The sequence below is a fragment of the Saccostrea echinata genome, unplaced genomic scaffold (genome assembly GCF_033153115.1).
Source record: "Saccostrea echinata isolate AGI-Se365-2 ecotype Australia unplaced genomic scaffold, CSIRO_AGI_Sech_v1 ptg000002l, whole genome shotgun sequence".
Classification (NCBI taxonomy): domain Eukaryota; kingdom Metazoa; phylum Mollusca; class Bivalvia; order Ostreida; family Ostreidae; genus Saccostrea; species Saccostrea echinata.
The window spans coordinates 8,332,206-8,347,452 of NW_026889751.1; the positions used below are offsets into that span (position 1 = coordinate 8,332,206).

At 32.4% G+C, this 15,247-nt stretch overlaps 1 protein-coding gene across 1 annotated transcript; it reads right to left on the reverse strand.

The window, feature by feature from the left end:
• Positions 1 to 4,292: 4,292 nt before the first annotated feature.
• On the reverse strand, positions 4,293 to 14,058 carry LOC133199969 (uncharacterized). The gene is made up of 4 exons (XM_061335752.1): positions 13,965 to 14,058; positions 5,936 to 6,119; positions 5,319 to 5,431; positions 4,293 to 4,636 (listed from the first exon to the last, which is right to left on the reverse strand). Exons 1-4 carry the CDS (start codon positions 14,017 to 14,019, stop codon positions 4,509 to 4,511), a joined length of 480 nt encoding a protein of 159 aa, XP_061191736.1. The 5' UTR covers positions 14,020 to 14,058; the 3' UTR covers positions 4,293 to 4,508.
• Positions 14,059 to 15,247: the final 1,189 nt, after the last annotated feature.

Genomic DNA, 15,247 nt, shown 5'->3' on the forward strand with positions numbered 1-15,247 from the left:
TTGGCTAATGATGACTGTGTTTTGATGCGTTAATTCATGTCTAATAAAACAGCAAAGAAACACATCTTTTTAAAAAATGTATGCAAATGTTGTACTCCTTTAAGCACTAAAAAAGTACGTACTTTTCGAATCAGATTCTCAGAGGGGAAAAACAAAACAAAAGAAAAATTAAAAGAAACCCAAACAAACAAGCACAAAAAAAATCACACTTTTAAGTAAGTATATGTTATTGGTGTTTGTGGTGGAAGAGCTGTTCAGTTTTACAAATAAGTGAGTAAATAAGATGGTAGACCTTTTTTTTTTATATGTTGAGTTTATAGATGTAAGTCTGGTCATGGGTTTCATGTCTTTGCAATTTATCTGTTTATTTATTTGTGCTGTGTTATATTTAGAACATTTTTCTCTCTTTTTTGTGTTGGCAAATATCATGTAAAAATTTACACTAAGACAATGTTTCATTCAACGGTAAACTCAAAATTTATGATGTTTATGTATATCACAAGTAAGCCGAGGTCTGCATCCTTCGAAAGAGAACTTAAGGGAAAATGACTTTCCGCTCATTAATTAATATGTTTTTTTTCTGGTAAAGATGGCAATTACTTTAACAGAAAATAAAAAGCAAAATGAATATCAGGCAATTTCGTAAGTCGTTGTTGTCCCCCACTTTCGCGAAAGCAAGGGGGCATTAAATCTCATTCGTCTGTCAGTCTGTCCGCCTGTCAGTCTGTCCTTCTGCAAGTCTGTCTGTCACAAAAACTTTAACCTTGGTCATAACTTTAGAATGAAAAGAGATAGGGCTTCATATTTCACACGTACATTACCTGTGACAAGACCTTTCCAAATATACTACGTTTTTTGACCACGTGACCTTGACCTTGAAGATTGACCTATTTTTCAAAAAATTTATCTTTGCTTATAATTTTTGATTGAGAAAAGATAGGGCTTTCATATTTGACATGTGCATTACCTGTGATGTTTTCGGGCATGTCATGATATTTTTTTTTACCCTTTTACCTTGATCTTCAAGTTTGATCTAATGTTCAAAAATTTAATTTTGGTGATTACTTTTGAATGACATATGATAGGGCGTTCATATTTGACAAGTGCATTACCTGTGTCAATTTTTTTTCCGAATGCGCTATGATATTTGACCCCGTGACACTGACCTTCAAGTTTGACCTAATTTTGAAACATTTTATCGGTGTTGCTAAATTTTTGAAGGAGCGAAGATAGGGCATTCATATTTGACACTTGTAATACCCGTGACAAGCATTTCCAAATGTACTATGATTTTTAAACCCATGACCTTGAAGTTTGACCTAATTATCAAAAAATTTAACATTGCTGCTAACTTTAGATTGAGAGAAGATATGGCATTTATATTTGATATGCATTACCTGTTTCAAGATTGCATACTCTGGTTCTTGATATTTTTTTTTTCACATGTGCATTACGAGAGGTGATCAAAAAGTTCGCGAACTAATTGAATTACTTTCATAAAAGAAATTTTAAAAAGTTTCATTGTTCATTATTTTTACAGTAGTCTTCTCCGATTTTAATGCACATCTACCACCGTTCTGCCCATGCGCAGTCACGTGATCCAGGCGGTCACATGCTCCGTAGCATTCTGTTCACAGAATCAAAAGAAAATTCCAGTCTTATATTTCTTACCATGCAAGTTATTTTTTATAACAAAAACAGTCCATTTGTCACAAATAGTCAAATATCGGCTACAGGGTTGGTGGATAAGGATATCCTTTCCCAAAATGAGCATGGTGACCATCACAACCCGAATCCTCTGTCTTGGGAGCGTCGTTTAGGACCAACAGCAAAGCAACTAGATGCGATCTCGTTGTTAGTGAGTCTTCCGTCCGATTTTGATAAGATAAGAATTTGACTGAGATTTTCGTTCATGAATAATGGTATAGAAAAATTCTTAAGACGTACGGTTTTGCTTCAGTGATGTATTCTAAAATATTGATCATTAAAAGAGTTATAGATTAAACACTTTTGACCTCTCTCGGCACCTTATTTGAGGAGTCAACCCCCCCCCCCCCTTTTTATATCACCTTAAAACTCTCATGATTTTGAACATTTTTTGTTCAACTATTCAGAAATTCTTTTTTCGTTTTTATAGATTAAACACTTTTGACCTCTCTCGGCACCTTATTTGAGGAGTCAACCCCCCCCCCCCCTTTTTATATCACCTTAAAACTCTCATGATTTTGAACATTTTTTGTTCAACTATTCAGAAATTCTTTTTTCGTTTCCGAGACGATTGCTTACCAAAATAAAACTGCTACAGAAGACAATACTCAGCCCCCCCCCCCTTTTGAGATATAAAGTGTCAAAGATTTAGCATTCTGGTCCCTTATGGTACCTAATTACCAAACAGATGATAAAGAATTATAATATATTGTTGTAGATTAATAACATAAACACTTTTGCTTCCGTTATGTATTTTAGAGTTACTGAACTTATATTGGTGAATATTGGCACGAACTGGCTGTACAAATGCACGGGCTTGCAATATAAGTTCAATAACCCCTTTATCATATAGCTAAAACATCTCCCATTGATTTATATTATTTCAATTAAATAACTCAAATTAATAAGAATTTTCAGTATCGGTATTTAAATTAACGTCTGTCCTGAAAGTGTTCATCCAATGACCCTACCAAGCTTATTGAGGTTTTATTTAGGTTAATAATACAAAATTATTAATTAATTATTTCAATTTTTTGTGAAAATAAACACATCTTACCTAGCTGCCACTACCTATCGTAAAGGTTGACAAGACGGCATTTTTTGTTGCGTTCGATATTGAACGCTCGTATTCGGATTGTTTCGGGCATATACGTAATACAAACTCAGCGTTCTATAAATGCCGATATATTGAACGCTAAAATTCTCTAGACTTTCAGTAATTTTTTTTATTATAGACTATTTATTAGCTATATGATAAAACAAAATATTGATCGAAAAAGAGTTATTAATGAAAAAGGAAAAATTTCGATATCTTAATTGCGCTATATTTGAATCTAAAATTAATACACATATATACACGATTTCAGTGTAATATATACTATGCAAACGATTACTGGTTTTGCATGTTCTGTTGCAAGTTAGCCTAAAAGTTGTGTAGGACCGTTAATCTGAAGCAGTTCTTGACAAACACATAACACAAGGTTTCTAGGACGTATAAATATTAGGACAATATTCCTAGAATTAGCACTCCAGTAGTTGCAAACCTGCTACGATGCAAAATAGAACATCTAATTTGCGAGACTTAAAACAGTAAGTTTTCTAAGGTAAGAGTTTAGATACCCCGAGGCAGGATAGTCATGCATAGTGTTAATCCATATAACAATATACATAGAAAGTCATTGAAAAATTACCTAAATGCATACGATTTTACCGGCAGATAAAATAGTATTCGTACAATTAAGGCGTCTGCACTTTACTCATATAAATAAAATTTTCAATCAAAATGAACAAAAGAACACAGCAAAGAATAAAAACTATATTTTAATGACAAAAGAATTGAAGAAAAACAAAGGGTCCATTGGTTTCAACGCTCACCCGAGTTACCTTGCTGTTCTTAAGAAAAAGAATTAAAAAAAAAAACCCATATATTTCTATGTTAAACTTTGACTTCCACCCTACCCTCGGGGCATGATTGAATAAATTAAATCTTCATTTGATAGTTTTCACATAATGTCTATCTTTTCTGGTCTGGTGGTCCTTAAGAGGAAGAATTTTAAAGATCTCAGTGGATTTTGTCTATCTCTTAATTATCTTTCTTGGAAAGAAATTGTGATTCTTCATTTTGAACAAAGTTGAATCCCTTTTGGCCAAGGATGCTTTTCAGCACTTTGATGAAATTGGTAGAGTGGTTCTGGGGGAAAAGGTGAAAATGTGAATAGTTTACAGACAACACAGTACAGAGGACACCTGACACTCTCTGACATGAAAAGCTTACTTAAGCCTTTGGCTCAGTTGAGCTAAACATGGAAAAACATTTTTTAAAAAAAACAATACATGTACTTAGTTTTAAAAAAAATACACAGGAATGAAAAGCGTATATATCATATAACGTTATGGATTTAACAAGCTTATTATCGAGTGTCACAAAGTCTTTAAATATGACGTGAATGTTGCAGATTCTCTACCAAAGCAAACGGAAATATACAAAAATGAAGTCAGAAAACTTCAGGGAGAAATACTCTTTGCTTACTTTAGAATTATTTGCAATTTTATCACAATTTTCAAAAAGAACACGACGAATAAAATTAATTTCAATCAAATATACTATATATACCCATTTTTATATACATGATTACATGTATATACATATAAATATCAAAATTTGAGACAAATCATCGCTGAAGATGAAAACTTTGAAAAAAAAGAACTTATTTTGTCAATTTTCGAGTTATCTCCTTTAGCAGATGGTCGTGCATCCTTATGAATAGAAATTCCCCCAGAAATGCGCTATAATTTATAGGTCAAGGCTGGTCATATCCTGCGCTGTATGGGGATGGGGCGACCTCAGGGTTATATCCTGCGTTGTACGAGGAGGGTGCAGGCATCGAGTTCATCATCGTCTGTTGAGAGGCAACCACTGTCGTACCACCTAAAATTTGTCCATTTCGATGGTTAAAATTTAATTATATATAGACGGACATTTTTATTGAATCAATAAGATCAAATTGATAAAAGGAAGAAGAGGTGCAGAGAATCGCTTAATTATAGTAAAAAATATCAGCATATAGGAACATTGACTGATAATATTTATGAATGCAAATAACGAAGAAATGAAAAAAATATGTAAAATAAAAAAAAAATTGGAAATGAAAAAGGGTGAAGATAGAGAACAGTGATCGATCTCATAAAAACTGTAAACAATACAAATATGAGAACAGGAAAACACGGACCCCAGGTAATTCCAGAGGTGGGATCATGTGCTTAAGAGGAGTAAGTATCCCCTCTTGACCGGTCACAACCGTCGTGAACCCTATGTATTGATCAAGTAGACAGAAGATTCCGTAGTCATATTTAATACAAAAACAAAGACCTAACAATTGGTATGAAACAAGTCAGCTAAAATACGACCCATTGATAGATTATATTTGCTAATAAGGTCATTATAACGACCATAGAATTTAGGAATGCTGACTTTTAACGAGGTTGTTGAAATTCCTGCAACATCAACTTATGTGTGAGTAACCTGCCTCAAAATGAATGAATTTAAAGTAGGAAAGGTAATCAAAAACGGGCTTGGGAACACTTCTTCAACTGAGTTATACTTATTTTACCTGTTTGTGGCCCATGAATGATGACCGTTCCTCTACCCCTGCCCCTGCAACAGCAGATACAGCAACCCACGCAGAGCACCACAACACCGATAACCACTAAGATAGGTACCCACCTACAGGGCCAAAAAAGTACAGCATTAAGGAGGGAATCTTCTCATAATTATTGTATTTAAAAATTATTGAAATTTTTAGAGATTCAAGAAGACAAGAAAAAAGTGACGGTATCAATTAGAGTAAAATTGACCGTTTTATTTCAGGAGCAAGGTCAGATCGATGTCATTTTCTTTTTTCCTTGACATTTTGAATAAAAAATTACTGTTGCCAATCATATAATGCCTACGAATGCAAATTAAGTGTAACGTTCAAAATGTCATAGTGGTCCAACATCTCACCTACCGTTGAGTATCTCACCAATTTTTTCTTTGTATAGATCTAATATCAGAAACAATTTTTACAAGTATAGCAATAGAAAATATACACACACACACACACCCTCTCACACACACACACACACACACACACACACACATATATATATATATATATATATATATATATATATATATATATATATATATATATATATATATATATATATTCTGAAAGGATACGCTTACACAAAATCACTGAACCATGCAGCACAGAACGGAAGTCGATCTTCTTCTGGCGCATGTAAGTAGCTCTCACTGCAGCAGTAAGTTGACCCCAGTGTTTTGCAGCAGTAATCACTGCACCACGTTTCTTTGGTATTACTGTTCAGAAGGCTGTAAATTTTGCAGCATTCGCCACATTCTATTTGTCCTATAACAGAAATAGTAGCTTCTGTAACTGTACTTTACCATTGTTTCAAAGTCTCTGACAAAAAAAAAAAAATACTTTAGCACTAAGTAACCCACTGAAAGCGCTCTCCATTTTCTCTAGAATTTTTTTTTATTAATTTGTAAATGAAACTTCTTTCAAGAAACAACTGCAGTGTCGTTCAATAAAATACAGAGTTCAATGACAAATCATGTAGACAAATACTATGTTGAAATCAAATTTTAACAGATGAATATCTTCTTTCTCTGTGCACAGTGGACACAAGGACTTAAAATACACTATAAGACCACAGATCAACACAATTTATTTGTAAAAGGATTATAACGTTTACATTCAAAATTATTAACCCGGAGATTCATCCCCTCCCAAGGGCGGTTTCTTAGAAAACAAAAAGTGTTATTATTATTAGCAGTAGAACAACCTCGTGTCAGTTTATTAATTCTGCTTGGAAAGGGAAGGGCAAAAATAACCCATTACATTTTTACATCTTAATTTTTGAAAATCTCCAGCTTTATCCTGTCCACTCCCTTCTGGGAAAATAGGTCTTACTTTCATTTTCTTTTCTTCTCTCATAATGTTTGTTCAGGAAAATTTAGGTCGTCAAGTAACCCACAACCAATGTTTTATTTGACAGACTCTGTACATCACCCCAAAGGCTAAATACTAGTATGTTAAATTTATAAATGTTTGAAATACCCAAACGAGTTAATAGAATATTCAGTTTTACACAGTATTTTTCCGACTTGTGTAGGCCTATGTGTAACTGACTAAAAATCGAACATTATAATTATACTATTTTCTTGTAAAAAGAAAAGATTAACAAAAGCAAACTGAAATGATTTTATCGCTTCTTATGTTTGACACTTAGCAGATAAAGACTGTAAAGGCACAGAGAAAATGTTATCAAGGATAAACTATAAAATAGGTCTATATCGTTAAAAAAAAATCTTATTCGTGAATCTAATTACTATAGCAACTTTTTCAGCCCAACTCTTCAGCAGTGGACAGTGTATCGATGTTGACAGAAAATGAGGGAGGCGGAGAAAAAGGAAGACAGTAACAAAACTCTATTCTCACAAAGTGGAGAACAATGAACAACAAATACAAATGAAAATGCGCATTGCGTTGCAGAGTTATGTAAGCCCATTTAGGACCTGTCAAAAATGTTTTTGAATTCGGTATGACGAATTGTCGAAATTCGTTATATCAATTTCTTTAAATTCGTTAAAACGAATTTGATCTGTTATAACACATTTGTAGAATTTGTTAAAACAAATTCAGAAATTTGTTATAAGGAATTAAACTCCTTTTAACGAATTCTAAATCGTTTGATTATAACGATTAAATTCGTTTAAACGAATTCTTTTATTTATCATAAGGAATTAAATTCGTTTTAACAAATACAACAATCCGTTATATTGAATTCATATATATTTTACTATAGGTCCTTGTTGAATTTGATTAAACGAATTTAATTTGTTATAACAAATTTTAAAATTCGTTAAAACGAATTTAATCTGTTCTAACAAATTTTTGAGTTCGTTATAACGAGTTCTACAAATTCGTTATGACAAAATTTAAATCGTTATAACGAATTCAACAAATTTGTTATAACAAATTTAATTCGGTATAACGAATTCAAAAAAATGTTATAATGAATTTAAATCGTTAAAACAAATTCGACAATTTGTTATATCGAATTCAAAAAAAAATTTCGATAGGTCCTAAATAAGGCTTCTAAAATGGGATTCTCTTTGTGTACATTTGGGTTCACAATATAATAATTAGGTAGATATAATGACACTGCTTGTTTTAAAATCAGTATGATTGAATAAATAATTAAACTCATCACCAATTTATTTACAATTACATGTACATTGTTTGCATAATCTTAATTCTCTAGGAATTCCTAGCCATCCTAATCATCTCTCTGTTTCAACAGGGAGCCAAGCAATACCCCTACATTTACAAAAACCCTTAAGGATGACAGAAATGGAATGCTATAAAGTACAATATGTTACATCAAAAAATTGTTCTAAATGGACAAAATAACCATGTTATAACTAAATATCAATTTAAAAATTTAATATTTTATGATTTGAAGAAAATATGCAAGAACAAAAGTTAGTTTATGGTGATACAGAGGAAATTCGGACTAAATTTTAAAATTTTGTAATTTACTTCACCTTTTCCCTTGCAATATTATTCAAAAAGTTAGGAATCTGTGTGTTTTTAACAGCATTTTGCAAATATTATGTGTGTTAAATCCAATGTATAATTTCAAATAGTATAATGACATGCAATGAATTCATAATTTTAAAAAATATGAATAAAAACCATTCCAGACAACATATCTAAAGAATTTGATCGTTAACCTCATACAATTTTAATACTAGCATAATACCGGCCCAAAAAAAAAGTAAACTGAGGCCTTAAATTGTTCAGAATTCTTATCATTTAGAATAGTACATGTATATTAAAAATGGTTAAAAATTATAAAATTGACAGAGGAAATACGGACTGATATAATTAAGAAGTTTATAGTTCAAAGTGTTTATTTACACAAAGCAAAACTATTCCATTTATATTATATTTCATTACCCAAAGTGTTTTGTTACTTGTTATATGTTGTTAATAAAGAAAATATTGGTCATAGTGTAAAAAATTGCGGTATTTTCCGAGAAATACCCAGGGCCACTAACATGAAAAGACCTAGTGATTTGAAAGTGAATAATAACTCTACAACCATAGGTCTACTATGGGTGGTTTTTCATTTTTATCAGTGGAGGGTTTTTTTTTCTTTCTGTTTTTTGTTGGGGTTTTTTTGGCCCTCTGAGTAAACTCCATCTTTAAGAAATTTCACTGGTAAAATATCAGAAATATTTTTCAAAGGATAATATACTCTTAAATATTCTATAATCAGGCACGTAGTACCATAACGTAAGTTTCTATTATAATATCCGTGTTCAAAGAAACTCTAAAGAAAGAAAAAAAAATACTGGTTGCAAAGGACTATAGGACAGTGCGATAATGATTGATCATTTCTATTCTTGGTCCGTTATATCTACCGGGTTTACTACATAATATTTCCTTAATCAAACTAAATTTAAAAAAAATACACACACACACACAAAGGACAGTTTTGTACATTTGTTGTGTTTATGGCTTAAAATATTCACTTTAACAATTTAGTCTATACAATTCTTTGCTACTGGTGGTTTTGTCGTAATGACGCATTGCATGTCTAACAAATCACAAAAAAACTTCCTTTAAAAAATATTACTTGTACATCTGTTGCACTCCTTTAATTATAGCATAATTTTCACAAAATGAAAAAATAAAGGGTAAAAAAAAAAGAGAAACGAATGAGTTAAACAACATTTTTTGGTAAACACCTGTTGTCAGTACACATGGTTCTAAAGAGTTTGTTCACTCGCTGTTGATTTTTACAAATATCTGAGTACATGTAAACGAGACCCTTACAATATTTTTTCTCCCTAAAACGCATCAAAATATTATTTTCCTGAATTAAGCGTAATCCCTTTCACAGTATTTTCTGCATGTTAACACTTTTCACAAGAAATAGTAAAGTAGGAGTGATGAAGGTAGCGAGGAGGGTATATAAGAAAGTACTAGTACTGAAAACAATAGTCACAGATGGAAGTACTGGTAAGTGTGTCTTTTTGTCTTGCGTTCTTCTCAGAGAATACACCAAAGATGTTTCCATCCAGATGCTTGAGGACAACAGGGAGAATTTTGAGAAATGGAGAGGAACGGGAAGCAATTCATTGAAGTTATTTGGTTAAAGTTTTCAAAGGAATAAAGTTCCTGATTTGCTCTATGATGTCATCATACATTCGTATGACCATACAAAATGCAAGAGTTGACAATTGAATGAGCTTCTTGACTAGCAGCAAACAGTGAGAATTTTGGTATAAGTAGTTGTTGCACAGTGGCTTGTAAAGAAAACAAATCAGAAAAAATTGTACCTGGGAGAAAAAAAATAACAAGTCCTTGTTGTTTTTCTGACATTGTTTTCCTACACAAGCCCTTGTGGTAGCTGTTCACGTTCTAGCTCTTTAGCTGAAGTACCGAATATACTCGCCTATAAGTCGGTCTGCCTGTAAGTCAGTTGTATTTTTTAAAGCTTACATTAAATGGATTGACCCGCTATAATACCAATATTTTTTATAAGTCGCCTATAAGTCGGACAAGGGTTTTTGGACCAAAGTTTAACTCCCAAAAAAAAACGACTTAAAGGCGAGTATATAAAGTTATACTTACTAGGATTCCTTTTTAAAATAAAAAAAAAAAAAATTCACTGTCCTATTCGTTTAAATTGCAAGAGAAGGCGCATACAGACCGATAAAAATGAGCGAAGCATTTCAGAACAGAAAGGTGGCCGTATTTAGAGATTGAAGTCGCATACAAAGTCATAATAAAGAGGCTGATATGTCAAATTTACTGCCTGATAAATACAGTATAACTCTTAATATTTTTATTTGGAAAATTTGAACTGAGTTACTTATTTGCTGCGTGCCATTGTCTTTTTTTTCTTTTTCCGGCTCTCTCTCTCTTTTTTTTTTAATTTTCTAATTTTATAAAGCGCCACCATAATACTGGGTATCGTTTAATTAACAGTCCAGATATTGGTATGTTTTACTGTAAGTAATGTTTTCATTTTTGACATTATCGGATACATGCTAAAGAAGATTGTCGAACAAGGCGAGCAAAATGCCAATTGTGTGACAAACAGAAAGCGAAAAATTAAACCTCAATTATGACAAAATTTTCTTGGATATTTCGTTTAACATCAACTTATACTTTATGTAACTTTCCCATAAATTGCAACAATCTCACAAAAATTGAAATTATTCGTTTAAGAAATATCATACATACACCAAATGAAAAATGATCAATTCCTCATACTAAAACAACTTTCCATATGAGTGAGTTTTCGCTCCATTTTTTTGAAAGATATACTCATAGTATGCGTTAAGATATATACACTCTTCCGTTAACAAAAACATGAAGCAAAGACCCACTTTACCTTTTAAATACACTTTTATGACACAACATTGGCATCTTTCCGAGAAATGCTCACTTTTCCAAGGCACCTAATCCCACCTCTAAAGAGCCATAGCTGCCTTGTCGACGACACGGCCGACTCAAGAATTTTAAAGGAAATCACCAGTTTCTATTTATAGATATACTTTTTCAATTCAAAATCAAACTATGTTATATGATTTGAGGACGAGTGTTATATTTCCATAGTTGCAAGTATGTCAAATTACAATAATTTTACTTGTTCAATATCTACTCTAATTCTGAGACCAGAGATTTAGAAAATCAATAAAAGTAAAACAAGTAGCTATGAATTTGCAAACTTTAATTAGATAGTTTTGGACTGTCTTTTCCCGAGATACTTTTTAAGTGTAATGTGTAAATTATAACTTTCTGAACTTATGTATATTATAAAACATAACAAAGGAAAACGTAGAAAAGATACACAAAGAAAAAAAATTAAAAAGCATAAATGGGAAAATTGGGGGCTCGAACTCACAATCATCATATTTACATTCCAGCAATAATACCTCTGCGCCAACGAAGTCAATGATATTGATAGGAGGAATATAAGACAGATTGCTAAATCTTACGAATATATGAGAAGAAAAATTGAACATATATTTTCCTCATTTTCAATATGAAGACCACTTTTAACCAAAATTATCTAAATGTAATGAAGTGCAGTCATATCCAAATAAAATTATTCAAAAGTTGTTTTTCTGGTTAAGGGTGGTCTTTGGCAACAGTTTATCATCGCTAGTTGGATGCCCCAATATTTACTATATACTCCATACAAACTGGATAATTTTCATATTTATTATATGAGGAAATTATGAATATTGAAATATCATTATCGTGTGATTTGGTTTTACGCATATATAAACTAAGATTGTATGACAAAATTTTGGTTAAACAACGTATTTAAGAAATCAATAGTAGAGTAGGCGAAAATGCCTATCAAATGCGCTATGGCTCTTTTGAGGTCCGTGTTTGCTCTGCTTCAAATTTGTATTGTTTCATTGGACTTTCGAAATTGAATACTGTTTGTTATCTTCATATTTCATTGAAGTCCAAAAAAAGGGTCATATCACAAACATAATTTAAATGCCTGTAATTGTTAAGAGCGGTACAGCGTAGAGATTAGCGTGCTAGTCTCGAAGAGAACATTGATATTCAGGATTTTTATTGCTTGGGTTCGAACCCCATGAATACCACTTTTTTTAAGTCATAGAAGGATTCTGCCGAATGAACTTTCAGTAGAAAATTTGTGTTCGTCATAATTTCATATCTTTCAATGAAAAGAACTTTACTCTAAATACTAAAATATCAAAATGACTTTTATACATTTGAAGCTGAAGGCATTTTGCACGCCTTGTTCGCTCATCTACTTAATTTACCCCATGACAATGTTTCACTCAGTGGTAAACTCAAAATATATATGAAATAACTAAGCATGAGCTGCACGTTTCAAAAGAGAACTAAAGTGGAAGATTTCTGCTCACTAAAGTGGAATTTTTCTTTACATTTTTTTTCTGTTAAGATGCCAATTTTCTAACAGAAAATGGAAATGAAACTGACAATCGGTCAAATTGGAATACCACACGGACAAATTGTATGCAGGAAACAGAGACGTTTTAGAGTAAGCTCTCTTGGCAAGAGGGTCACTCCTCCTTAATAAACTTCTCCAATCAGAATCATACATGTATATCTTTCTTTGGGCTAGTTGATAAGGATTACAATTATCTATATAACAACCATGCATTTTGGAAAACTCACAGTCGGTTTTAATGTTTCTCTTACTTCTTAGGTACTTAGTAAGCAAAATCATACAGGTATTGGGTAACAGAAACGAGACCGTACGTTAGTTTACAACAGATGCTGAAATCGATTTTTACTCTTCCAACACTAACCCATGAAAATGTTTTTTTTTTAATCTGATGGACTGGAAACAAATACTTGATAATTATAATTTTTTTAAATTTGCTTCACCGCCATGGAGAGCATTTGTGCCATATTTGGCGATTTGTTCTGAACTTGTTCAATAGAAGGAAACTACATGTATTTTGCATCAGAAGTACATATTAGGAATGTCATCGCCCTAGCACGCATATTTTCTAGTCTAGGACTTTATAGAAAAACAAACAAGAAACTCTCAGCAACATCAAAGAAACTAATCACAACACACAAACGTAAAAAAAAATTTCAGGTATGATGTTATCGATAAGTCATTTACACAGTTATGCAAAGTGTTCTGAACAACAAAATAACTTAGGCCATCGGACACAGTATCAAAGTTCTGTTGCTTGACGTGCCCAGCCATTTTTCACGTTGTACTGTTGGCTTATATCTTTGTGCTTATATTTGTGATTCGTAGTTTTACATAAACAAAGCATCATTCTTTGCTTTATCCTATTACGTAATTTTTAGTCATACACCAGTTTTCAATTTGAAAGGAACAAGGAAGTATAATGCCCTTCATTTTTAAAAAAAAACTTTATATGTAGATCTGTTGGCATCTCTCTCTCTCTCTCATTCTATTTGCGTATTCCAGTTCAAATCAGCACTAAACTAAAACACCCATATGTTTATTAAAACATATCTTACAAACATTAACACACGTGTACGTGTAAAATGCTAGTCACTTAGTAACTACATAGAAAACCCAGCATCCATATGTACAAAGGATCGATGAGGGAAAAAACAAAACTGGAGCAAGCTCTATAATTATCGGCAATGAGAATGTAGGTATTATTAACTTACCTATCATACAGATTATCGTAACAGCAAAGAGACACAAGTACGACTGCGAATCCATGTTCCTTGTTTGTTTGCTATGGAATGGAGAAATGCTTATCTATAGGTGCATCCGGTGGATTATCATATCGAGGCTCTATATAAATTTGAAAATTTAATTTGTTTTATTTGAATTATAATGCTCAAACAAAAGATATCCTGAAAAAATTTATTCCACAGGGTGTCTATACTTTTTTATTTATTGTGTAAGAAATTGTGCTACGGACAGGTATTTAAGGTATAAGTATTTATCAATGTTTCTTGTCACTGAATAAAAGCTTGAACCCAGATAGCATAGGTACGTTGGACAAACGTTAATAAATGGTTGCACAGTTGACTGATGGTTGGCGTTGGATAGAAAACGTTGGACCAATGTTACCTTGCCAATCCTCCCTTTTGTACCCAACCATATTTGGATTCTTACGCTGACCCAACGTTAGTTCGGCGTCAACCAATAGTTGTTTCCTATACATGTATTTTACAAGGAAGTTGATCTTGGACCAACGTGCAAACGCGATAATTCCTCATAGAAAAGAGGGAATTGGGAATGACATATCTTCTGCCATCTAGATAATAAGTCAGGCGAGTATGATTAATATCTTGTGCAAATGACATATTAAATCTTGCAAAAGACTAAAAATATCATACAAATGAGATCATAAGTCAAAAATCTTATGCAAATGAGATAATAAATCGTTTGAACGAAGTATCTGGTGCGAACAACATAACAAGTCTGCAAACAGATTATTAAGTCATGCAAATGACATAATAAGCTGTGGGAATCAGATAATATCAGTGAACAACCTGATAAGTTGTGCGACAACATTGTATCGTGTGCAAACGAGATAATTACATGTTCATATCTAAGAAGGAAAAAAGTATTTGCATGTTCAAAATATGTCACATTAGAGTTGTTCCATATTTTTTACTTACGCCTGCTACACTTTTGGGGTATAGGCCACCTACAAGGTGGGACTGCATTGATATTACTGTTGAAAATCTAAATATTAGTTTTGAGAGTAAGATCTTTAGCTCCCTAGACTTTTTATCAACTGCATTTGCTTTTCCAATCCTGGCCTTGACATTGACATATATTCCTCTCTCCTGGTCCATTATACTCCCTAAGTATACGAAGGTCTCTACTTCTTCCAGGTGCTCTTCTTCAAATTTTATTACTTCAGCATCAACAGTATTGGTTTTTAGGACTTTTTGTCTTTTTCTTGTTGATTGTAACCCCAGTTTATACAGAA

What these genes read in the sequence shown, in the direction of transcription:
- LOC133199969 (XM_061335752.1), bottom strand. Translation starts at nt 14,019, where the DNA reads ATGGATTCGCAGTCGTACTTGTGTCTCTTTGCTGTTACGATAATCTGT. An exon ending in TACGATAATCTGTATGATAG is followed by an intron (nt 6,120 to 13,964) that starts GTAAGTTAATAA and finishes TTTCTGTTATAG; the next exon opens with GACAAATAGAATGTGGCGAA. An exon ending in CATTCATGGGCCACAAACAG is followed by an intron (nt 4,637 to 5,318) that starts GTAAAATAAGTA and finishes GACAAATTTTAG; the next exon opens with GTGGTACGACAGTGGTTGCC.